Source organism: Musca vetustissima, unplaced genomic scaffold, assembly GCF_032173495.1.
Source record: "Musca vetustissima isolate MV318-11 ecotype Yass unplaced genomic scaffold, APGP_CSIRO_Mvet_v1 utg59597, whole genome shotgun sequence".
Classification (NCBI taxonomy): domain Eukaryota; kingdom Metazoa; phylum Arthropoda; class Insecta; order Diptera; family Muscidae; genus Musca; species Musca vetustissima.
The window spans coordinates 64,231-91,785 of record NW_026873887.1 but is presented as its reverse complement, the minus strand read 5'-3'; the positions used below and the strand labels follow the sequence as shown (position 1 = coordinate 91,785).

Genomic DNA, 27,555 nt, shown 5'->3' with positions numbered 1-27,555 from the left:
ACAAATATTATGAAGCATATCTGCATTTCCACGACTTTAGCATCGAGCTATTTTGATTGCACCCATTTGCAACCAATATTGACAATTGTTAGTAGGATTCGTGCTACCAAATAAAACTACAAATTACAGCTGATTACGATGAAAAATGTGCCCAAATCCCCAAAGGATAGTATAATGTGGAGTGCCATTATATCGAGGCTTTTCGGAAGATTGGGCCAATTTTCATAGAACATTTTCTACTCAATGATCATTCAAAATATAAAATTACAGCCAAATACCAAAAATTGAGGGGTTACCCAGATACTTGGGCCAATATTGATAATTTTAAGTAGAGAGATTTTCTGCTCAATATGTACACCCTATGTTAAATTAATAGCAATTCTGTTGAAACCCGTGGCCAAGATCTTCAAAATGCGGTATGTTTAGGGCCACCATTATATTTGGACGGTACCCATGTGCCAGTGTTGATAACATTTGGTAAGGACGCTTTCTACTCAATTACAATCAATTGTGTTGAAAAAAATTAACATTTCTCATATTGCGAGTTACCGTTATATGGGGGCTACCCTAAATAGTGAACTAATATTGAACATGTTCAATACCAAATATCCTAGCAGTAGCAACAATGTATGTGCAAATCCTGAGGGTACCTATCTCAAATCGTGGAGGGTAGAAAAAGCTAACTTACTTTGGTGGGCTATCGTTATGTGGATTATACATCAACAATATTGCTATGCAAGACAACGTTTGCCGGGCCCGCTAGTGAGCTTACTAATTGGAATTTCGGCGGGAAGGGGAAGTCGTAGAGGTACTACAGAATTGTACGACTGATTCGTCTTTTTAAATGCGAAAAGCTAAATATTTTAAATATAAGTTATTTGTAAGCATTTTATTTTAATATATATATATTTTTTTAGAATAAATACAAGGAAGCTGCCAATTTGTTAAATGATGCGTTGTCAATTAGAGGAAAAACTCTAGGAGAAAATCACCCAGCCGTCGCAGCGACCTTAAATAACCTTGCTGTTCTTTACGGCAAACGTGGCAAGTATAAAGATGCTGAACCATTGTGTAAACGTGCTCTGGAAATTCGAGAAAAAGTTTTAGGAAAAGATCACCCAGATGTTGCAAAACAACTAAATAATTTGGCCCTATTATGCCAAAATCAAGGAAAATATGATGAAGTCGAGAAATATTACCAGAGAGCCTTAGAGATATACGAATCGAAACTAGGACCAGATGATCCAAATGTTGCAAAAACAAAGAATAATTTAGCAAGTTGTTATTTAAAACAAGGAAAGTATGCGGAGGCAGAAATTTTATATAAACAGGTATTAACGCGAGCACATGAGAAAGAGTTTGGAGCAATAGATAGCAAAAATAAACCAATTTGGCAGGTGAGTATACTAAATATTTTTGGGAACCTTCTTACCATTACTCTATCAATACCCTCTCTTAGAGATGAAGAAACACGTTATTGAAGGAATTTCCTATATTTGTAGCCGGAATAATCCATATTATTCCCAATGTGTCCGACCACCTCATGTCTGGTTTTTCCTATCTTATCTGGGCCATCTGGCCCATGGAATTTGTAGGGTTGGAAACTGTTTATTGCCCATACCAGTATTGAGTTGCTTATCAAATATTCTATCAGCTTCTCCCTCAGTTGAATATTACTTTCATTTCATTTATTTCATACAATGTAATATAAAAAAGCCAGCATGGCCAATAACTTATATTAACTTATATAAAATAAAATAAAAATCCAAACAAAGAATAAACTAAATAAATTAAAAATACATAACAGTAAAAAAAATTCTACATAATGAAATTTAATGCAAACCCCTAACATAACAGATTCCAAACAAGAACCCCAATCCACTGCACTCTACTTAACTGTTGCTAAGAAAAGTGGAGGGGAAAGGAAGCTTAAGGAATCATACATATAAATATACTATATATTCCTCTCGAGCCCAAGAGCAATATCAGAACCACAGACATTAAATTCCATATGTATAAATCTATAACATAAATGCTAACGAACTTAAATAAAAATGGCTCCCCAGCCAAAAATTAAAAAAAAAAACAAAGTAACATTATGCAACCTGTAATCAGCGATTTCTCCAAAGCCAACTTCATCAAATACGAGACAAATGCCCAAACAATTCCCTCGTATACGCAAAAATGGAAGAGGTAAACTTACGAAGGCTCAAAGGGAGCTGATTCCACGATCTTACGACTCTAACTACAAATGATCTTTCACAAATTGCGGACGAAAACCGCGGATACAACAACTGAGGGTTCCGAGAGGATCTACACATCACAAACCTACTACACAGTGGTAAATCAACATTTCTCATAATTCTATAATAACACAAAAGGATACGATATTCAACATAATTATAAAAGGATAGGCCAAGAAAATTAACAACAAATTGGGAAACATGATGACTACGACCCAAACCATATACATAACGAACAATGGAGTTAACAACCTTTTGGAGCCGATGCAAATGACCAGAATTAGAGCCCGAAATAACCTCCAAACAATAGTTAACCTGAGACATCAACAACGACATAGCCACCTTCACCCTAACGCCAAGAGGCAAATATGCTTGGACACTATAAAGCCTCCTAAGCTGGAATCGCACCCGGGACAACAGAAGATCAATGTGGGTCGAAAAACTAAGTTTGGCATCAATAATTACACCCAGGCACTTCATTTCACCAACAATATTAATAGTAAAGGAACTAACGCAAATATTAGGCATAGAACCGTCATAGCAACAATTGAACAAAACAGCTTCAGTCTTATCCCAGTTTATATCAAGACCATTGGAAGAGATCCACATAGAGAGAAATTGCAACGTTGTGTTAGCCAGATTCTCCAACCTGGCGAGATCAACACTCCTAAAGAAAACATGTATGTCATCCGCATACAAGAAGAGACTACAATCACTAGCAGTAACAGAATCCATGATGTCATTAATGAACATAATAAAAAGTAATGGGCCTAGTACAGAACCCTGCGGGACTCCACACCGGATTAGACCAACATCAGATTGGACACCCTTGTGTACAACAAACTGGAATCTACACTCCAGATACGACGAAATTAGTCTACAGGCCGAAACGGAAAATCCAAATTTGACTCTAAGCTTGCGAATAAGCAGCGCGTGGTCAATTGAATCAAAGGCCTTAGACAAATCAAGACCAACAAGAAGACCAACATCAGAACCATCAAAAACATCACGAAAGTCACTAAAGCAATCCCAAGACATGCGTTAAGACTTCTGGATTTAACTTTTGTACATATTCAATCGTTCCCTATAAACGTCCCAATCTGTACTAAAGCTTGTTTTACCGACTTTGTTGTTCTAGATTTGAAGTTATTGCAATTCGTCTTCCGATATTTTTTTAGTCTTCCGATAATTTCTGTTTTGCTCTAAGAGTAGAAATCTCATGATCCGGAAACATTGCACTGATGCAGATTTAAATCTACCATGCGCTTGCCTATCCCGTGAAACAACTCACCATTGTTCCGCATTAGGTGCTTTTAGCGACAAAACCACCGTTCCTTTAAAACAGAGGTAAGGATCTTCCATTTCCTCATTTGAAGCCCGTCGTTCTGTGATTAGCGGAGGTTACCATCCCTATTGATATCTTGTGGACCGCGACAGTCGCCACATTACTACCATCCCAAAGGGGTCAATGTTATTAATTGTTTTATTAACAAAGTTCGAGGAGTTCTTAGTTCTGCAGTAATAAACTTGACTCCTTTGTAGAAGGTGACCTGACCAAATCTAAGGTACCGGCGATCAACTTCATCGCCTGGAAGAGGTCCTTAATATACCTATCGACTGACAACCTTTCCCACCATCTTAGATAATTCACATTGATTTGGATGAGTCACTAACAATAACAACAACAATAATAATAACAACCGTTCACTCGGGGACTATGTCCATTGTGATCATCCTTTTATATTACCTGTAAAGAAAAGAAAAAGAGAGTGGAGGAGCAAGGAGAAAGGATAGCGAGAGAAGAAGAGCGGAAGAAAGGTTATTTTAGCCATGCCAAATTTTTGACAAAGCCTAGGATCTAGTTTGGGTCTATTTTGGAGAGAAGACTAGATTATCAATTTCGTATCTTCCAAACTGTTTATGTCTTCTGATAATCAGCGATGGACATTTACAGAGGATGTGTTCAATTGTTTCCAGTTCTTCTTCGTCCTCACATAGACGACAGCAATCCTCTCCACTGAAGTCCCACTTCGAAGTGAGAGATCTAATCTTGCAGTGACCTGTTATGATCCCCAAAACGATTTTGATCTCCCTTTTATTGTGTGTCAGCAGCGAAGACGTTATTTTACGAGAGAATTCAGGCCAGATAGATTTTGAGCAGGTTCTCTTAGCCATCTGTTGCCGACTACCTCGCAGTAGAACGCACGGATTCTGCCAATGAAATAGCCGATGGGAGGTTTCACAGATCTCTCAATCGGAAGATTGGACGACTGTGAGCCCCCTCGAGCAAGCTCGTCGGCTATCTCATTCCCTTCAATGTCGCTATGACCTGGAACCCCACATTAACTAACTATCTGTCGTATATCATTCAAATCGAACTTGCAATCATGAACTGCTTTTGAGTTTTTAGTACGCGATTTCGCCGCTTTAAGAGCCGCCTGACTATCGACATATATAGTCACCGGCCCCGTAATGTCGGCATTAAGTGATTTCACAAAGTCACTAATATGACTATTCCACCTATGTTTAGGATGCTGGCATGACCATAGTTAAGCGATTTCAAGGCATCCGTTTCCCGGAGCCTCAGGGCACACCTGGTCGCCTGTAATTTAATCTGAATGTCCAAAGGTTGGAGATTCAAAATTGCGTTCAAGTCTGCCTGTGGTGTACTTCCGGTTATCAGGATTGAAGCCGATCGCTGTGCTAAACTCAATTTTGTCAGCAGCATCTTTTTGTTAACCCCCTGCCACCAAACAAGGCAACCATAAGTAATAATGGGTAAGACGATCCTCGTATACAGCCAGTGTATGATTTCGGGTCTTAATCCCTAGCTCTTACCTATGGAATTCTTACATGAGTAGAGTGCCAGCAGTCCATTCTTAGAGCGTTCCTCAACATTCCTATTCCACGTTGGTTTGCGGTCAAGGATGGTGCTAAGGTATTTTGCTTCTTTAGAAAGGGTTAAACTCACTCCTCCCAGTGATGGCAGACGGAAACTAGGAATGTTACGTTTTCTAGGGAAGAGCACCAGTTATGTCTTAGTGGGGTTTACACCAAGACAGGGTTGAAAGGGCACCCTCCAGGATGTCTGCAATTGTCGTTAGAAACATACCCCCAACAGCAGGACTACGTCATCGGCATATACTACAACCTTTATCCTGAGATCATTTATCACAAAAGGGGGTGAGCCTCTGTTGACAGATTTCCTCACGGAACTCTCTGCTAAGGATGAGTTGATAATTCTGCTTCCCAGCATTCTATCAATCCATTCCGTAAGGAGTGAGGGGATACCTGTGCTTACGAGAGCAGTATGGATGGCTTCCAGCTGCTCATTATTGAAACCTCCCTCAATATCGAGGAATGCTGCCAACGTGTAGCCAGAGGATTCCATATTCTTCTCGATGCACCCAACCCAACCTCATGCAGAGCTGTATCCACTGATCTGCCTTTGATGTATGCATGCTGGGAGTTGCTAAGTTTACTATGGTCAATACTGTTCCTAATTTCTTGAGTAGAAAGAAGAAAGACTATTCGGTCTATAGTCTTTTGCAACCGTATGATTCGGCTTCGTGTCATGCTGCAACACGCAGCATGGCCGGTATTATACCATTTAGGCCAGGAGATTTATAGGGTTGAAAAGTGTTTATCGCCCATACCATGGGCGGCTTATATCATCTTCTATCAACTTCTCCTCCTCCCTCGTTCGAACTGTACGCTGATGCACACACTGCGCACCCTCCCTATAGACCTTGCAACCAGGAAAGTGGGTTGACGAAAGAAGATCAAGTGTCTCACTGACAGAGTTTGTCCACGTTCCATCACTTCGCTTAATACTACCTATGGATTTTGGATTCTTAGATAGAACTCTGCGAAATCTGGCCGCTTCGTTGACTCCTTCGATTGACTCACTATAGCAGACCCAAGACTCACGTTTAGCCTTCTTGATTTCGCTCTTGTACCTATTGAATTGTCTTTTATAGACATCCCAATCTGTACTGAGCTTTATCTTACTAGCTCTATCGTATGCTTTCCTTGCAGCCTTCCTCAAGGTTGCAAGGTTAAGATAACACCATACCGGCTGAGATTTTTTCCCAGGGTATGTTAGGGGACCATACATTATTCACAGCTAATTCAACATCCTCAACCGTTTTTAGATCTTTATGATCCAGGGCCGATCCATAGGCGGTATACTACCATACCGGGCGTGTCAGGGGCTTCGAGGTACCACTATCCAGTCTTACTGTCGTCATATCTCCATTGCTGATATTAGAAAGATGCGTTAAATAAAGCTCTTTTATTTAGCAAGAATACACGTTCTTACCTTCTCCACTGGAGGCGGTCAAAACCGTGTATTTTTTATTGCCCAGGCCAGTCACCTTACCTTTATACCGGTAAGGTTCCTGGATGAGCGCGATGTCCGTATTTGAGGAAGAGAGGATGAGTAGCAGTTCCGCAGCTGCTGCTCTACAGTGATGCAGATTGATCTGCACCACGTTTAGCGCTTGCTGCTGTCCGCTTATTGTTTTGAGGTGGGAGGCGGAAACAGAGTTTCCCTATTCCATAACATAGCTCACCCTTATTCTTTCTCAAATATTGTTCTCCCGCAGAATCCGTAACGAATTTTAATTTAATTTACAAAGCAAGTTTATGATTTCAAACTTTTAGTGTGAACCGATGGCGACAAAATGGCGGAGACGTTAAATTGTTGCCTCCCCAACGCTAACAGAACCATTTGTGAGCAAAAGAAACCTTCAATAAAAGTAGCGCAACAGCCAAATAGCCGATAAATAGCAAGCTTGTCTGCAAATAATCCACCGGAAGATGGCGCTGACACATTTTTATCATCCAACATATCATACCATACCTTTTCCTTTAATGGGATGTGGTAAAATAAAAATCATGTGAATCATGTTACATTTCGAGAACGTAAGTTGTTTTCGTTCCGAGTAAATTGTTTATTCATTAGATCGGAAGCACGCTTAGCCGCAATGTCTCTAGAATCATTTTTGCCGAACCGTACTGACCTATCATCCAGCATCTCTAACTGCCTTAGAAGAGAGTATGTTGCACCATTAGTGATCATATTCTGACCAAACGTTAGGTAGTATGGGCTTGTCCCTATGGCTGAGTGAACTGATGAACGTAACGAGCAGCATATGGTAACAGTTCATCCAATTTTTTCTGGTCTGGTTTAATATAAGCTTTTATTGCTGCTAGCACTGATCTATTAACCCTTTCCGATGCGTTGGATTGGGGAAATGTACAGCCGTATAAATGTGTTGGACACCATACCTTTTTAGTAGCTGGTTAAATATAGACGATTTAAATTGCGAACCATTATCCGATAAAATGACCTCTGGAACTCCAAAAGTGTGGAAAAAGTCACATTCAAGATATTTTACCACAACATCAGCAGTAAATTTCTTTATGGGCTTTACAAATGGAAATTTCGAATAATGGTCCGGGACAATAAAAATGCTGATTTGTCGATTTTTTGATCTTGGGTATGGACCAAGAAGGTCTACATACAGGTTTTGAAGGAATCTACATGTTTCTGTAGTCTTTCCCATAGGGTGTCTGAGCGCCGTGTTAGGATGTTTTGTAGACTTGAAAATTTCATATTTATTGATATACTCTTTTATATCTACAACCAAATTAGGCCAATAATAATATTTTCTGATCCTGGATAAGGTTTTATTTATTCCATGGGAGGAAAGAGGGTGATCATGAGCTCTTTGCAGAACATCGGGTACCATATTTCGAGGTATCCACAATTTCCAGACTAAATCGTCGCGAATCTGCTCACCAGTGGCCTTTTCTGTTCGCCTGTAAATGTAATCATCTACTATTCGACTAAGATCTGACATTTTATCAAGAATTCCTCTTATCTTATTAAGAAGTTGAAGATACTCCTCTGATTTAAAATTCTCAGATTTCAAATCCACAAAAAAACCACTGTCACTATCTTCGTGGGTGAGGCCACAAATCGCAGAGAGGTCCTCCGTATTGACCCTTGAAAGCGACTATTTTTAAATTACCACGCCTATGTTGAATGCTAAATTTGTACCCTTGAAGTTTTAACACTCACCGAGCCAGCCTTGTACTAAGATCTGTCTGGGACATGAGCCACTTTAATGACGCATGGTCAGTAATTATCGTGAACTCATGTCCTTCGACATATGGTCTAAATTTCTTAACATTTAGCATCGCAGCCAAGCATTCTTGTTCGGTAACTGAATAATTGCGTTTGTTGAGTTTCCTTGATAGGAATATCTTCACCCACCGCATTCTTCTGTACCAATACGCTTCCTATTCCTGTCCTGCTAGCATCACAGTGTATAAAAACGACTGTGAAAAGACAGGGATGTGCAGAACAGGGGCTGAACTCAGATGAGACTTTAGAACTTCGAAAGCCTTTTGGGCTTCTTCCGTCCCTTGTAGCAGATCTGTGACCGGTATGATAATTGAATCATAATCCCTAATAAACTTTCGGTACCATCCGGTATTGCCAGGAACCGTCGAAATTGCTTTACAGATCTCGGTGAGGGGAAATTCCGTAATGGCCGATACTTTTCCGGGTCTGTGCGAATTACGCCGTTTCCAACTACATGGTCTAAATATCTAACCTCGGGAACACAAAAATTACTTTTTTCGACGTTAATCGTAAGGCCAGCTTCCCGAATCTTCCTCGCAACTCGCCTGAGAACTTCGAGATGCCTATTGAAAGATTCCGATATGACCAAAAGATCGTCGAGTGACGCTGCTTAATGTGCTTGGCTTCACCAGTATCAATGGTATGACAGAGAACATCTGTTCTGCAATGACCCTCTTTGGCGTAGGAAGGGAATAATTCAATTACTTGATTAAGGCGCTGTTTTTGTTCCTCAGATAGAGGGATCTGCCCGGAAAACTCTGATATACCAGGTGTTACATTGCTATTATTTCGTTGGAATTCAGGTGGCAATTAATTGAATTTTTGGCAAAAATCAATGCCAAGAAAAAGGTTTCTGTCAAGACTCGGAATAATCACCCCTATTCCGTATGTCGTCGTCGACACAAAATCACGTCGAAGAGAGTCGTCTTTTGCAAATTGGTATTCCATATGTCGTTGTCCACATTTATCGATAACTAAGAAATTAAAAAAAAAAACATGACCGGACAAGAACAGGATACATAATTCTAGAATCTATACAATACGTAATGCAAAATTAGGTGTAAATAAACAATGAAAAACATACGCGATCTATATATAAATCTGAACCGATTTTGACAAATATCAATAGGACTCGTCTAAGTGCCAAATAAAGTTTCATCCCAATTGGATGGAATTTTCCAAATTTCATCCTGTTTGGGTCATAATGGTGACATGTAAGTTGTTTAAAATAATACATGGATGAAGGGACATGCATAAATCGGCTCAAAACGTAATTCTATGCATATACTAAAAAGTAACTACGGGTCTATCTCGTTTCCTTTTGGATGTTCCAAACACATGTACCAAGACACAATGCCCTGTTCCACAGTGCGGTGAAGGATACAAACACATTTTTGCACAAAAATATTAAAAAAAGGTGACCACAATTTTAGAGATGTGTTTTTTGTTTTATTGATATTATCGATAAATAGTCGACATTGTCACATTAGTGTGACAGTATACCAAATCAGTGTCGAAGTGATGTCGACAAAGAAACGTCGTCGACAACGACGACGACATACGAAATAGGGGCGAATAAAAATATCGATTGACATTTTAGCGTCTTTAAAGGTTATCAAGGTTTCGATGAAACCAATAACGGTTGTATTTAACTTTTTGAAGGGTAGATTGGACTCTAAAAACTTCTTGGCTGCTTTGAAGCCAACAAAACTAATGGAGGCTCCTGTATCGAGGAGCCCCATAATTTTCTCCCCAAATAACTCCACTTCAGCATACGGACGTACATCTGAAGGGTTATCTAATACAGAACAATCTAGTTTCCTCCTCACCTTCCAAAAGGATCTAATTCTTTCAGAGGATCTTGAAGATCTGTTTGACTTAGTCTCCCCAAATAGTCTCTGTCTCGCATCTTTATATTCCATTAACAGAACATGGAGAGGCTTAAAACTGAAATGAACTTTCGTACTATCATTATTTGAAGGTTCGGATGGGGTAGATACATATTTTGACAACATATGGTTATCATTATTTGACGTAATATTTTGTGGTTTTGGTATGTCATATCTGGATATAGGGGTAGGAATCGTAGGGATAGTTGTTAAACCAGATCCATCGATCCTTGTATATTGGTTGCACTCTTCAGTGCATTCGCTCTTGAGTTTTTTGGATTGCATTTAGGGCAATTGGGTTTGTAGATGTCCGATGTCCTCCACACCCATAACAGAAAATACTACACTCCGACAGACACTCTTGATAAATTAAAGAAATTACAGAATCTTCATCCGATGTCAAATCCAGATTTTCTGAGATTTCCTGCCCTCAACATCAATCGCAGAAACACTTTTAAATGTTGACATTGGTTTTGTTACTCCGAATCCATGCCTTCGACGCATGTTCTGCATAAAGAACTCGCGCTGTCTGCTGGTGTCCCTCAAAAGCTGCAAGGATTTAACCTCAATATGGAGCATTTCGTGTTGAATCTCTGGAAGGAGGATTCTCCGGAGTATTTCAACCAATGTAGCATCAGAAAGTGGAGTTTTAAGTCGGATCGTCAAAGCTTTAATTGAATCGTAGAAACTGTCGAAAGATTCGCTTGGTTTCTGATTGCGTTCCCGGATTAGCTCACGAATATCGATATATGTGCGAGAATCTTGGTATTGCTCTCTCAGGGCTTTACACAAGTCATTCCAACTAATTGAGCTAACCGAACGATGGTATCGCCAAAACCAATCGCTGGCTTTTCAATCAAAGAGTTAACTAGCATTTACACATAACAAATCGTAATTCCCCTGTAAGGTTTGAGCCGTTAACGCTTCAATTCTATATATAAAATAGACAAGCCATTCTGCCCGCCGTTGAACTTCAGATTCCAATTAGACATAATCTGGAGAACCTTGTCTGGACGTGACTGAAGATCGGACGAAGTATTGGTACCATAACCTGACATGTTCAACCCATGGTGAAGACTATTTTGAGGGGGTCTATTCGGAGCAGTGTTATTTTGTTCATTATTAGGCGTAATGCTAAGAAGGTCCCTGAATGTACGATCTTCTACCGCAGGAAGGGTCTGTATTTGTTGAGGGGAAGTTACGGTTGGTGGGGGTGGATTTCGTGGTAAGTTATTAGACATAAGTCTAGACATACTAGCAGTTATGTTCTGCTCAATCAGTTGAGTCATCTGTGCACTAAATGCTGCGAGCTGAGCAGAAACCATATTTGTGACTATCGACTGAATTCGCTCGCTGTCTGCTGAACGGTCTATATTTTCAGAGGCATTATTGGCAGTTTGAATGGTGTTTGAGGTGTCTGAGACGGTAGTGTAAGCGTATGTCTGGCTTGGGCCCTAATCCTGATTTTCGAAGTACTCGGAGTTTGGGTTTCAATCGAAATCCTAGCATTACAAATCGGACAAAAATGTCTAGCTTTAACACACACATCCATAATGCATACAATAAAAAAAATTAAAAATATAAGCAGTTCTGAACAACAACGCAGTGCGTTATAATGCACCAAGAAAACTAAATTCAATAATCCTTTGAAATTTAATATATGAAATCTACTTAAGCAAATTTAAATGAATAATTTCAAAGAAAATAGTATTTGATTTAGAAAACTAAATCAAAACACCCAGTATAATAATAATTGCTGTAACAACTGCAACTTGAAAAGAATTTTTAAGAATATAAATATATATTTTCAGAAACACGTTTATACGAATTTAGGCAGACGCTAAATCAACCAAACGCACAGAACGCTGCTGAAAAGCTCTTAATTAAAGAACCAAAAATATCTCGAAATTGATTAAAATTTAAAAGGGAAAATGTATACTTAAAATATTTCGATATAAATGAAGTATACTTTAAAAGATATGATTGAACATGAAATGGAAAAAATATTAAAAATATGTAATAAAATATTAAAAATAGAGTAGTTTTTTGATTCCAAAACTTTAGGTTATGGTTAGTATTGAAGGTTAGTATTGAGTAAGAAGTATAGTAAAGATGGAAAATGTTACAAGACGGATATGAATCATGAATATGTGAATGATAAATTTTTCCAATCCTGTAAAGATTGAAGCTACTATAGGTTCCTATAATATGTGGCCAGATCCAACTCTGCCAGAATCTGTATTCCTATCAGACCAAGAGTACAAATAGTATCCTCAAGAGAATATATTGAAGGAAGATTCTTTCAATGAATAGGTTATGAAGAAATAATGAAAATATGATGATTCTTTTAAATTCCATACATTACAAAGAATCTCATATTAATACACAATAGTAAAAGAAAAACCAACATAATCTGCAAGAATCTGTATTCCTATCAGCCAAGGGTACAAATAGTATCCTCAGAAAATATATTGAAGGAAGATTCTTTCAATGAACCTAATGCTTTTATTCAAATATCCAATGTTGTTATTCATTATTCAATAATAATCTAATTTAAGAACCGCCATACACAAAATATTTAATGCGAAACTTATTTAAAACTTATTCTTTAGATTGTGGAATAATCTTATGTTCATTAAAATTAACACAAATGCAAAAAATCTTATAATATATATGCAAGAATTTTAATCAATTTAATTCAAAGAAATTGAGACCCACCTTAAGGTATCTAATCTATATCTACTTAACATCTAAGATGTGGAATTCCAAATGTTTAAGGCAACAATGTTAATCGAGAACATGAATAGAAATGAATTCTCAATTTCAACACACAATGATATATAAACTAATGATATGATATGAAATAAGACAAATAAATGTACATACACTTATTCTTGCTTGATATGCTCGCTCCCACGTTGAAAGGCCTTTCGGTGTGAACAGCTGCTGTGAAATATGCAGAGAGTTGTTGTGCAAAAATTATATCATTCGTTTGCCCGCTCTTATCAACAATGTTGCTAAACCTTTGGTGTGAAGCTCACACGCTCATACAGCTTAGCAATGATAGATACTCCTCTTACAGACTGTTAATATTTCATGATTGTCGGAATGTAATGTAATATGTAAGATTGTTACAATGAATGTATGTGAGGTTATGTGTTTACTAATTCCCTGTAATAAACGCAAAACAGAAGAAACACATGTGACTGCCTTAGAAATCTAATATACAGTGTTTCACAGTACCGGCACAAGAATCAATGGCAATTTACGCAACACAAAAAAAAAAAACAAACAACAACAACAATAAGATGGTCTGAATACTTTTTATCATACTAATGAAATCTTTTGTAGCTTAATACTTTTGCCGATACACAAAACACATTTTAAACGCCAATACTGGTCCTTAAATTATACTTAAAACACTTTTTCGTTTTATGTAATTTCTTTACTGCTTTTCACCGAGGTTCTGTTGTTGTTTTCGCTGTAGTTTGGCTTTACAGTCTATTTGTCTGGATTTTTTTTGGTTCACAGTACCAAATTAAAGCGGAAATTTTCATCACCTCCTCAATAGTTATCATTCAATGATTCACTGCATTTATTTTATAATTTAGAAAGTCGTTTTAATATTTCGCAGGACTACAGGCAATTTCTGGGCAATTTCTTCTATTTTGTCGGCTATCAAAAATTATTTCTTTTTCTGTTTTCCACACTGCACAACGAATATAGCACAAATAAATGCTGCTGTTCCGTATAGCTCAAATGTAATGATTGACCAAACCAGTTTTTTTTCTATTTCATTTATACGCTTATAAACTGCTGTGTACTTGGACCAAATCTGTATAATGAGATTAAATAAATACGACTCTCATTTAAATTGAGAATATTGAAAGAATATTTAGGTTTATTACCGAATGTTCGAAGTGACGCCAATATAAATAAATTTTTGCCCAATTATTGCCGCTCACAAAATGATATGTTTATATGGCTTGATGTAACCTACGAATTTGAATATTCAAGTAAAGATATTTATATACACTTCTCGACTCGAAGAAAGCTTACCAACATTGAAAAAATTCGGGTTGGTTATATGAAAAAAAAACATGTATTATAAATCCAAGACTTAATAAACGTTAATTTTCAAGGCAAGTTTATGATTTCAAACTTTTAGTGTAAACCGATGGCGACAAAATGGCCGAGACGTTAAATTGTTGAATCCATCAAACCTCCCCAACGCTAACAGAACCATTTATGAGCAAAAGAAAAATTCAATGAAAGTAGCGCAACAGCCAAATAGCCGATAAATAGCAAGCTCCTCTGCAAATAATCCACCGGAAGATGGCGCTGACACATTCTTTTTATCATCCAACATATCATACCATACTTTTTCCTTTAATGGGATGTTGTAAAATAAAAATCATGTGAAGAAAAAAAAACAACCCTGGCAAGTACCATTCTACATCACATTTCAGATCTAATATAATCTGTGTTTCATTAACCCTTTCAGTGTTTTTGTCGAATATATTCGACATTTAAAAGTACTCTCTTTCTTTGCGATTTTTCGGCTATCCTATGTACCGTTACTATTGATGTTTTTGTTTTTGCTTAAAGATAGATGAAACTGACCGAGGATTGAAATGACAATTGCAATTTTTTCTACACTATATATAATTTTAAATACAAAATTTTAAATTTTTATTCAAAAAAAAAAAAAAAAAATTTTTTTGACACTGAAAGGGTTAACTAGCTTTTCTAGGTGTCTTAATAAGTGGATTCTGATTTCAATGTCTTGTGATGATTTATGTCCAAGTATGAAAATTAAACACTTGAACTCATTGAAGATTAACACGACTGGCGTATCCTTTGAAATCTTCATTTTCCATTTTTATTATTTGAAGACATTTATATCTTAAGCTTCTGTTCTGCCAAAAAGTTTTGTAAGATGTATAATTCTGTCTGCCAATGAAAGTTTTTGAGGTTGTTTTGGTAGCATAAATTTCTTGAAGCGTTCATGAATGTAATGGACATTTTCCTCCACAAAATTCCTATTTTATCTTCATCTTCCAGCGTACTTGCTTCTCTTTCGAAGACGTGTTTGAAACGATTGTACCATGAATCAAATAATAAACCACTGAGAGGCTCATAGTGAAAATCCATCATGGAATTAGCTGAAGATTCTGAGGTTGGCTTTTGCCATTGATTTATCTGGAACTGATGATAAAACCAGGGTGCGCAAAAAATTTGCTCGCGAATGATTCAAAATAGATTCTTTTGTGGCGATAAACTCTTTACCAAACGAACATTCGCCAAAGAATGATCGCACAAACATAACAAAAGAGCGAGAGCACACAACAACGTTCGTTTGGTGGTTGAAATTCTTTCCGACATTCTCTCACGACTGAAAACAAACATTCCCGAATTCCCGCGAATGCTCAAAACGACAACAACAATAACAACAAACGTTCGTGAACTCAATAGTTGTTGGACATGTGTTTTGTTATTCCACACACTTTCTGCTACACACAATTTCATTCGTTGTTTGGGTGTGTTTTTATGATATTTTTGTTTGTTGTTGTTTTTAACAGTGCTCGCGAGAATTCTCGAACATTTGTTTTTTGAGTTTTTCAAAAGAATATTCTTCAGCAACAAATGCTCGCGAAATAATGAATCGACGACGCTTGCAGCGAAATTTTATCGTTCGTGAATTTTTCGTACAATGCGAAAATTCGCGAGAGAATGCAAATGTTGGTGCATTCATTGTAACTTTATCATTCGCGATAAATTGAAAACATTTGAATTCTCACCCGTGAGCATTCGTGAGAAAGAGCTTATTTTAATCACTTCTCGAAACCCTGGATAAAACAGTGTTTGCACATTGTTGGCCAGCGTTGGATGTTTGAGTTCATTCAGCAAATGCGTCGTTGTCCTTATATGATTTCAGCCGTTTTAATTTTAAACGAATAGCGGTGTCTATGTCTGTGTATGACTCACATGTCTGTGTATGACGTTATAGTTTTAAACGAATAAGAGGCTAAAAACAACCAGAGAGTCTAGAGTCAGCGACGGCCGTTTACCGTGTGTTTCTTATTGTCAACTGGAAATTCCGGCGGCTGGCGTTCGCGCCTAGCGTTTTGACGCTAGAATAGATTTTAATTATTTTTGCTAAGCGGCATACTCAAAATTTCCCTCTTGCTCTCGATTGAGTTCCAAAATTTTAGGTAAAAATCAGCAGTACTATTAACATTTCTATGGAAATTTATATCAAAAGTGCTATTAAAAAACCACAAATATTTTCAAAGATTGCGGACGTTTTTTTTTAACGAATTAATAAAATGGAAGAAAAAATTGATCGTGGAAATAAAAAATACCACATTTTGTATAACATGGAATCTCCTAAATAAATTGAATTGGGTTTGCACATCGTATAATACTCTGTCAGAAAATGAAAACAAATAACTTACATTTTATGCCGCTAACTCTTTGGTTGGGTTTTCACGCCAACGAAAATCTATGCCGCTGTCTCCTGACTCTCTGGTTGGGTTTAGATTCTAACTGCGTCGTTGTTTGTGTATGCGTGTGCTGCAGAGATGATGAAATTCTCACCGTTGCTTGGTGTGTGTGTTGAGCTGAAGAAAAATGCTGTATGTGTGAAACTGCAACCTGTTTATTGTGTGTGTTGATCGCTGAAGATTTCTTGAAAATTTCCTGTTGGAATGTTCTTGATGAACTTGCGCTTGTGCGTTTTGATATTTTCTTGTACAAAAATTTTCCTGCCGCAATTTTTATTGTGTGCGATGTCTTGATGTATCTGCAAACTTGTTGAATTCTGATGAATTGTGAAATTCTCTAACAGTTTGTTTCTGTGAAAGTTTATACATAATCCTCGTCGCCAAATTGTTATGTTCTTACGGAGGTGATCAATTGAATAACAGACGATGATTAAACATAACCATGGTCCAAATATCAGGTAATCTAAAATGCGAATTCATTCAAAAGTAACACTCTGCAGCTACATCTATTGTCAAAAGTTATATTTATAGCGAAAATTCTATTTAGAAATTATGGTTTATTTTCTACATTTTAAACGTGCACAACACAAATTGGCCGCCACCACCCACATTTTTCGTAAACAGTTAATTTGTTTTTTTTTTTCTTTTAATGTGATTTGAAATAAATTCTTAATATTTAACAAATTTATTTTTTAATAAAAAATCGTTTTCGGGATCTTTGTGAATTAGTATCCATTTATTGAAATTCAAATAAAAACTACATTGTTTGACAAAATATGTAGATATCAGCTGTCCTTACTGACCTAATGTATAGACCAAGGATTATTCATAAGGTTAACAGGGTGACGAATTCGAAGTCTTCATTGACATTACTATCATTACGTTTTCCTGAAAAATATGTTGAGTTTTTATCCTGTTCTGGTTGGTATTTCGCGATTTAAATGTTGACAGCAAGAGAATACTAAGGCATGAATTCGCCTGTCTGTTAATCTTATGAGTAAACCTTGGTATAGACCTTGAACAGAACAATAAATTCATTTATTAAATAATACTTTCACTTGTATTTATGAAATAATAAAGTGTTAATTAAGATGAATAATGAAGTATGATGAAATATGTACAATGTGATATGTATTCAATGACGGTTGCAAAGAGACTCTTTGACTCTGTGTGTAGATGAAACGTAGTAACATAAAAACTACTGAAGAGGGTTCCCTTAAAAAATGAATTAAAAAGTCATTTTAAATTCGACTTTATAATTTACATTTTATTTATTTTTAAGGTTGCCGAAGAACGAGAAGAGCATAAATACGATAATCGAGAAAATACTCCATATGGAGAATATGGGGGATGGCACAAAGCTGCTAAAGTTGATTCGCCAACAGTTACCACTACATTGAAAAATTTGGGTGCATTATATCGCAGACAAGGCATGTTTGAAGCTGCAGAGACTTTAGAAGACTGCGCATTACGCAGCAAAAAGGAAGCATTGGATATAGCGAAACAAAATAAGGTATTTTATTACCTACCGAAAACTTTAGGTTATTTGATTACCAATCTTTTGTTTTTATTTTTTCATTTTAGAAGCTTCATAAATAGACACCCATGAAACATTTAGACTGGATGATTGTGACAATGCGTCTGTTTCCCGTACACAAAACTAGTAAAATATTTTAAATCGAAATAGGTTTCGATTAATTGAAGATTCTTACAGGTTTTGGAACAGACCAAATGTGACAAATATGGTATCCGTCATGCCTATAATTTTTTGAAATTCGAAATAAATGTATTATTAAACGTATAAAATACACTTTGGTTTATTTTATTGTTGTTTAAAAATTTTCATTAAATATAAAATTTACTAAAAAAAAAACTATTTACTATTGAAACGAAGAACAATTCATATGTGATTGGAGAGCATGTATAATGTTTTCATATTCTATTAAAAATAATGTACCTGTTGTTTTCGTATGGAATGCTACATCGTGAACAATTACTATTTACTTCCTACATAATTTCAATGGTAGAGGCATATTCAAATGAGTGACGTTGGAGAAATATATGGAACATACCAAAAAGTGAACCTTTACTGATAATTCTACAAACTGGTTTATGTACACCAAATACAAATTTTAGCAAATTTTAAATGAAAACCCCAAAGAGTGGATTGATAGAAATAACGCATGGTAGTATATACATTCCTCAAACTACTGCAATTTAGATTGCAAAGTTAGATTACATAGTGTAGAAAATAACGAATATTTGGGTTATAATTATATAGGGAGGGTATAAAAATTAGTGAATTATTGCAGTACGAGGACACATCTTTTTTTTTTTTTTTTTTTGAGAATGTCATACATTGTCTATGTTTACGGTTACGGTTACGTGGTGTTAACAAACTATATTGTTTGGGTAGAGAATTCCAAAGATATAAACCATTTCAACCAATACATTTATATATTTGCGAATCGTATAGTGGCTGTCTTGAATTTTTCGTAGACAATAAACCTCTGTATTGCTATGCGTAAGAAAATTTGTATCGGATCGAGTAATTCGAACTCTCTAATTTGTTTTCGTATCTTTTTAACACAAATTTGGCCTCACCGCACTCTGCAATACGAACACGTATGCCAAACTCGTTCGTTAAGCGCAAATATCTTGCGTTAACAAAATAGCAAACGCACAGTCTAACTTCAACTTTCATAGTGAGCGGTCGTTATTTTCTCCTTTTGCTTGCATCACACAAAACAACTATGAGTTAACACAGACATTCAAATAAATAGCTCATTTTACATAGTTTGGATTCGAAAGTCAGCAGTGTAGGGCGAAAAATGGCTTACCTCCTCCGGAGGAACAGAATGGTACACCAAAGAAACATCATAAGGACGAATCATAAATTACCACTCGACGCAACCAAGGAATAAGAAAGTAAATAAAGCGGAAATTTTCATCACCTCCTCAATAGATATCATTCAATGATTCACTGGATTTATTTTATAATTTAGAAAGTCGTTTTAATATTTCGGAGGACTTCAGGCAATTTCTTCTATTTTGTCGGCTATCAAAAATTATTTCTTTTTATTTCTGTTCCGTATAGTGAGAGCAGATCTCAAATGTAATGATTGACCAAACCAGTATTTTTTCTATTTCATTTATACGCTTATAAACTGCTGTGTACTTGGTGCCAAATCTGTATAATGAGATTAAATAAATACGACTCTCATTTAAATTGAGAATATTGAAAGAATATTTAGGTTTATTATCGAATGTTCGAAGTGACACCAATATAAATACATTTTTGCCCAATTATTGCCGCTCACAAAATGATATGTTTATATGGCTTGATGTAACCTACGAATTTGAATATTCAAGTAAAGATATTTATATATACTTCTCGACTCGAAGGAAGCTTACCAACATTGAAAAAATTCGGGTTGGTTATATGAAAAAAAACATGTATTATAAATCCAAGACTTAATAAAGGTTAATTTTCAAGGCAAGTTTATGATTTCAAACTTTTAGTGTAAACCGATTGCGACAAAATGGCCGAGACGTTAAATTGTTGAATCCATCAAACCTCCCCAACGCTAACAGCACCAGTTATGAGCAAAAGAAAACTTCAATGAAAGTAGCGCAACAGCCAAATAGCCGATAAATAGCAAGCTTGTCTGCAAATAATCCACCGGAAGATGGCGCTGGCACATTCTTTTTATCATCCAACATATCATACCATACTTTTTCCTTTAATGGGATGTTGTAAAAGAAAATTCATGTGAAGAAAAAAAAAACAATCCTGGCAAGTACCATTCTACATCACATTTCAGATCTAATATACTTTGGGTTTCATTAACCCTTTCAGTGTTTTTGTCGCATATATTCGACATTTAAAGATAGACGAAACTGGCCGAGGATTGAAATGAAAATTGCAATTTTTTCTACACTATATCCCTTTATATAATTTTAAATACAAAATTTTAGATTTTTATTCCGACAAAAATTTTTTGACACTGAAAGGGTTAACTAGCTTTTCTAGCTTGACTACTTCCTTATTTCATTAAGGTGTCTTAATAAGTGGATTCTGATTTCAATGTCTTGTGATGATTTATGTCCAAGTATGAAAATTAAACACTTGAATTGATTGCAGATTAACATGACCAGCGTACTTGCTTCTCTTTCGAAGACGTGTTTGAAACGATTGTACCATGAATCAAATAATAAACCACTGAGATGCTCATAGTGAAAATCCGTCATGGAATTAGCTGAAGATTCTGAGGTTGGCTTTTGCCATTGATTTATCTGGAACTGATGATAAAACCAGGGTGCGCAAAAATTTGCTCGCGAATGATTCAAAATACATTATTTTGTGCTCATTTTAAGGATGAATTTATGGCGGTAAACTCTTTACCAAACGAACATTCGCCAAAGATTGATCGCACAAACATAACAAAAGAGCGAAAAGAGCACACAACAACGTTCGTTTGGTAGTTGAAATTCTTTCTGACATTCTCTCACGAATGAAAACAAACATTCCCGAATTCAAACGTTCGTGAACTCAATAGTTGTTGGACATGTGTTTTGTTATTCCACACACATTCTGCTACACACAATTTCATTCGTTGTTTGTGTGCGTTTTTATGATATTTTTGTTTGTTGTTGTTTTTAACAGTGCTCGCGAGAATTCTCGAACATTTGTTTTTTGAGTTTTTCAAAAGAATATTCTTCAGCAACAAATGCTCGCGAAATAAGGAATCGACGACGCTTGCGACGCTTTTCGTACAATGCGAACATTCGCGAAAGAATGCAAATGTTTGTGCATTCATTGTAACATTGTAACTTTATCATTCGCGATAAATTGAAAACATTTGAATACTCACCCGTGAGCATTCGTGAGAAAGAGCTTATTTTAATCATTCTTCGCAACCGTGGATAAAACAGTGTTTGCACATTGCACATTTAGCAAATGCGTCGTTGTCCTTATATGATTTCAGCCGTTATAATTTTAAACGAATAGCGGCGTCTATGTCTGTGTATGACTCACATGTCTGCGTATAACGTTATAGTTTTAAGCGAATAAGAGCCTAAAAACAACCACGGAGTCTAGAGTCAGCGACGACCGTTTGCCGTGTGTCTCTTATTGTCAACTGGAAATTCCGGCGGCTGACGTTCGCACCTAGCGGTTTGACGCTAGAATAGATTTTATTTATTTTTGCTCAGCGGAATACTCAAAATCTTACTCGATTGAGTTCCCAAATTTTAGGTAAAAATCAGCAGTACTATTAACATTTCAATAGAAATTTATATCAAAAGTGCTATTAAAAAACACAAATATTTTCAAAGATTGCGGACGTTTTTTTTTAACGAATTAATAATAAAATGGAAGAAAAAATTTATCGAGGAAATAAAAAATACGACATTTTGTATAACTTGGAATCTCCTAAATAAATTGAATTGGGTTTGCACAACGTATAATACTTTGTCAGAAAATGAAAACAAATAACTTACATTTTATGCCGCTAACTCTTTGGTTGGGTTTTCACACCGACGAAAATGTATGCCGCTGTCTCCTGACTCTCTGGTTGGGTTTAGATTCTAACTGCGTCGTTGTTTGTGTATGCGTGTGCCGCAGTGATGATGAAATTCTCACCGTTGCTTGGTGTGTGTGTTGATGAACTTGCGCTTGTGCGTTTTGATATTTTCTTGTAAAAAATTTTTCCTGCCGCAATTTTTATTGTGTGCGATGTCATAATCCTCGTCAGCAAATTGTTATGTTCTTACGGGGGTGATCAATTGAATAACAGATGATTAAACATAACCATGGTCCAAATATCAAGTCGTCTAAATTCATTCAAAAGTAAAACTCTGCAGCTACATCTATTGTCAAAAGTTATATTTATAGCGAAAATTCTATTTAGAAATTATTGTTTATTTTCTACATTTTAAACGTGCACAACACAAATTGGCCGCCACCACCCACATTTTTCGTAAACAGGTAATTTGTTTTTTTCTATGATTTGAAATAAATTGTTAATATTTAACAAATGTATTTTTTAATAAAAAATCGTTTTCGGGATCTTTGTGAATGTATACTATGTTTTTTTTTATTGAAATTCAAATAAAAACTGCATTGTTTGACAAAATATGTAGATATCAGCTGTCCTTACTGACCTAATGTATAGACCAAGGATTATTCATAAGGTTAACAGGGTGGCGAATTCGAAGTCTTCATTGACATTACGTTTTCCTGAAAAATTTGTTGAGTTTTTATCCTGTTCTGGTTGATATTTCGCGATTTAAATGTTGACAGCAAGAGAATACTAAGGCATGAATTCGCCTGTCTGTTAATCTTATGAGTAAACCTTGGTATAGACCTTGGACAGAACAATAAATTCATTTATTAAATAATACTTTCACTTGTATTTATGAAATAATAAAGTGTTAATTAAGATGAATAATGGAGTATGATGAAATATGTACAATGAGATATGTATTCAATGACGGTTGCAAAGAGACTCTTTGACTCTGTGTGTAGATGAAACGTAGTAACATAAAAACTACTGAAGAGGGTTCCCTTAAAAAAATGAATTAAAAAGTCATTCTAAATTCCACTTTATAATTTACATTTTATTTATTTTTAAGGTTGCCGAAGAACGAGAAGAACATAAATACGATAATCGAGAAAATACTCCATATGGAGAATATGGGGGATGGCACAAAGCTGCTAAAGTTGATTCGCCAACAGTTACCACTACATTGAAAAATTTGGGTGCATTATATCGCAGACAAGGCATGTTTGAAGCTGCAGAGACTTTAGAAGACTGCGCATTACGCAGCAAAAAGGAAGCATTGGATATAGCGAAACAAAATAAGGTATTTTATTACCTACCGAAAACTTTAGGTTATTTGATTACCAATCTTTTGTTTTTATTTTTTCATTTTAGAAGCTTCATAAATAGACACCCATGAAACATTTAGACTGGATGATTGTGACAATGCGTCTGTTTCCCGCACACAAAAATAGTAAAATATTTTAAATCGAAATAGGTTTCGATTAATTGAAGATTCTTACAGGTTTAGGAACAGACCAAATGTGAAAAATATGGTATCCGTCATGCCTATAATTTTTTGAAATTCGAAATAAATGTATTATTAAACGTATAAAATACACTTTTTTTATTTTATTGTTGTTTAAAAATTTTCATTAAATATAAAATTTACTAAAAAAACTATTTACTATTGAAACGAAGAACAATTCATATGTGATTGGAGAGCATGTATAATGTTTTCATATTCTATTAAAAATAATGTACCTGTTGTTTTCATGTGGAATGCTACATCGTGAAATGAACTATCTCTTCAAACGACTATTTACTTCCTACATAATTTCAATGGTAGAGGCATATTCAAATGAGTGACGTTGGAGAAATATATGGAACATACCAAAAAGTGAACCTTTACTAATAATTCTACAAACTAGTTTATGTAAACCATTATGTACACCAAATACAAATTTTAGCAAATTTTAAATGAAAACCCCAAACCCCAAACCTTTTGCCATTGATTTATCTGGAACTGATGATAAAACCAGGGTGCGCAAAAAATTTGCTCCCGAATGATTCAAAATAGATTCTTTGTGCTCATTTTAAGGATGAATTTATGGCGATAAACTTTTTACCAAACGAACATTCGCCAAAGAATTATCCCACAAACATAACAAAAGAGCGAGAGCACACAACAACGTTCGTTTGGTGGTTGAAATTATTTCTGACATTCTGTCACGAATGAAAACAAACATTCCCGAATTCTCGCGAATGCTCAAAACGGCAACAACAATAACAACAAACGTTCGTGAACTCAATAGTTGTTGGACATGTGTTTTGTTATTCCACACACTTTTTGCTACACACAATTTCATTCGTTGTTTGTGTGTGTTTTTATGATATTTTTGTTTGTTGTGTAACAGTATGATCAGCATAAGCTTCCTTTATATTCTACTATTATGGTTTGGAGCACATAATTACTAAACTGTACGAAGAAAAGAAAAAAATTAACCATTCCAAGATTTTTTTTAATTATATATGCATGTCTAGGTCATAAAGTGGACATTTTATTAGCGACTGATGTTTTTCGCTTGGACACCTTTAAATAAATCCCACCCAAAATAACTAAACCAAAAGTAACCCGTGTCCATGTTTTCTTGGATTACTGCCCTGAACTTTGTTATTGAGCCTACTAATTCTCTATAAGATCACAACCAACAATTCCCTTATAAGCTTGTCTATTCCATGTTTAATGGTTTACAATCCATTTATTAAATAAATTCATTTGTGTTTTAATTCGAATACTCTTAAGAGTGTCTTATAATAACTCATGATCCTTAACAATTAAGTATATTTTCTATAATATTTAACAGTTCACAAATGGATAGTTGGGCGATATAATTTGCATGTATTAGGTTTACTTACAGTTATGATGAATTTAGGTTATGTTCAATTACTCAAAATTTGAGGTTACCTTCGATGTGGCCGATGGACAGAGCTCAATACACAGGGTTTCGAAGTTCTTCTGCAATGTTTTTAAATAATAATATTTAATACAAAAATTCGTAAATTCTTTGCAATATTTATAACCCACGGTGTCAACCGTGCAATGTTGCGAATTTACGTGTATAAACTCACTTTACATTAACATTTTTTTAAATTAAAATACCAATTAATCCAAAATTTACGTTAACTTTTTTTAATTGAGTTGAAAATCATAAATTAGATTCTTTGAGTTATGTTATTTGTAGTTAGAGTTTAAAGTGCACAAACACAAAGCAAATATAGAAAAAATAAAGTTGATAATACACCTAATTCTGTTTTTACACGAATTTGAAATAACACGAGTAAATACGAAAAAATATTTCTATTTTTACACGACATAATTTGAAATAACACCAATACAAAAAAAAATTACTTTTTTTACATGAACTATTTATTTATTGAAGAAAATTCTGGAATGCTTTTGCTCAAACATCCCTGCCTTAATTAGAGTAACAACCCTACATGGCATGAATTTCTGATATGGCAACATTTTATATAATTCTGGTGTGTGTTCTGAGTTATGTCTATGTATGCGTAATTTCTGTTTTACGGGAAATGCGGGATTCCCCGAATTATTGAAAAAGTAAAAATGTACATTATGTATTCTACACACAATTTAGTTCCTATTTGACAATTATAATTGAAAGATCGTTAGTTTTTGCTGATTTTTAACAATGGCATCATTAATCATCATCATTAATGGCATCTTACAGGGAAGTTTATAATGGGTTAACGCGAAATAAAACTCAATCTAAGATAACTGATTTCGTTCAAAAATCTACTGATGTCCCAACACAGTCGGCTAGAAATGATAATGATCAACAAAATCATTCCAGTGATGGCAGTGATATTGCATCCGTTTACGTTTATTATCAGACAGTGACAATAAATAAAATTGTTTAATGTTTAAATTTTTCTTATGGTTGTACTTTATGCTATTTAAGTTTTTTGGCAATGAATTTCTGGTATTATCTTTTTTATGAAATCTAAATTTTAATTTATTTTATTATAATTTAGTTTATTTAATAAATTAAAACGAAAATAGATTCTTAAAATAACTACAACAATATTTTTTTATATTATTTAGTCTAATTTTTACTTCTTTTTTGAGGTCTAGAACCAATCTATTATTTTTGTACTTGGCCAGTATCTTTTTTTACACGAATTTCTCGGGAACCATTCTATCGTGTAAAAACAGAATTAGGTGTACTTAATATCGTCTCCATGCCTCGGGTTGGCAAATACCCGACGTAAATTGCACCTAAATGAACGCTCCTCATACATATTTGAAGCAACAGCGTAATTATCTTCAGATTTGACCTCTATATTTCCTTTACAAATTAAGGTATACTTCGGAAGTGTTACTGTCGTGGATACAGCATAACAAAATGATCCCTTTTTTTGGAGTTCAGCCAGAAAGATGTCTTCATAATTGAGTATGTAAAAAATTATCAGATGATTCCCTTTTTAATAAAGGTTAATTTTCAAGGCAAGTTTATGATTTCAAACTTTTACTGTGAACCGATGGCGACAAAATGGCCGAGACGTTAAATTGTTGAATCCATCAAACCTCCCCAACGCTAACAGAACCATTTATGAGCAAAAGAAAACTTCAATGAAAGTAGCGCAACAGTCAAATAGCCGATAAATAGCAAGCTTGTCTGCAAATAATCCACCGGAAGATGGCGCTGACACATTCTTTTTATCATCGAACATATCATACCATACTTTTTCCTTTAATGGGATGTTGAAAATAAAAATCATGTGAAGAAAAAAAAAACAATCCTGGCAAGTACCATTCTACATCACATTTCAGATCTAATATACTTTGTGTTTCATTAACCCTTTCAGTGTTTTTGTCGAATATATTCGACATTTAAAAGTACTCTCTTTCTTTGTGATTTTTCGACTATCCTATGTACCGTTACTATTGATGTTTTTGTTTAAAGATAGACGAAACTGGCCGAGGATTGAAATGACAATTGCAATTTTTTCTAAACTATGTCCCTTTATATAATTTTAAATACAAAATTTTAGATTTTTATTCTGGCAAAAATTTTTTTGACACTGAAAGGGTTAACTAGCTTTTCTAGCTTGACTACTTCTTTATTTCATTAAGGTGTTTTTTGTAATATATATTTATAATATATTAAGTTATATATATTGGTTATTTAGGAACAA

The 27,555-nt window shown here is 35.2% G+C and overlaps 1 protein-coding gene across 1 annotated transcript in view; it reads left to right on the top strand.

The window, feature by feature from the left end:
* The window catches only part of LOC133328846 (kinesin light chain), a 77,530-nt gene extending 53,789 nt beyond the window's left edge, over positions 1–23,741 (top strand). Inside the window, exons 3-5 of the mRNA XM_061537356.1 lie at positions 918–1,397; positions 23,429–23,687; positions 23,731–23,741. Of these exons, the coding sequence (XP_061393340.1) occupies positions 918–1,397; positions 23,429–23,687; positions 23,731–23,741 (750 nt within the window). The remainder of the gene's footprint in view (positions 1–917; positions 1,398–23,428; positions 23,688–23,730) is intronic.
* The last annotated feature ends 3,814 nt before the right edge of the window (positions 23,742–27,555 follow it).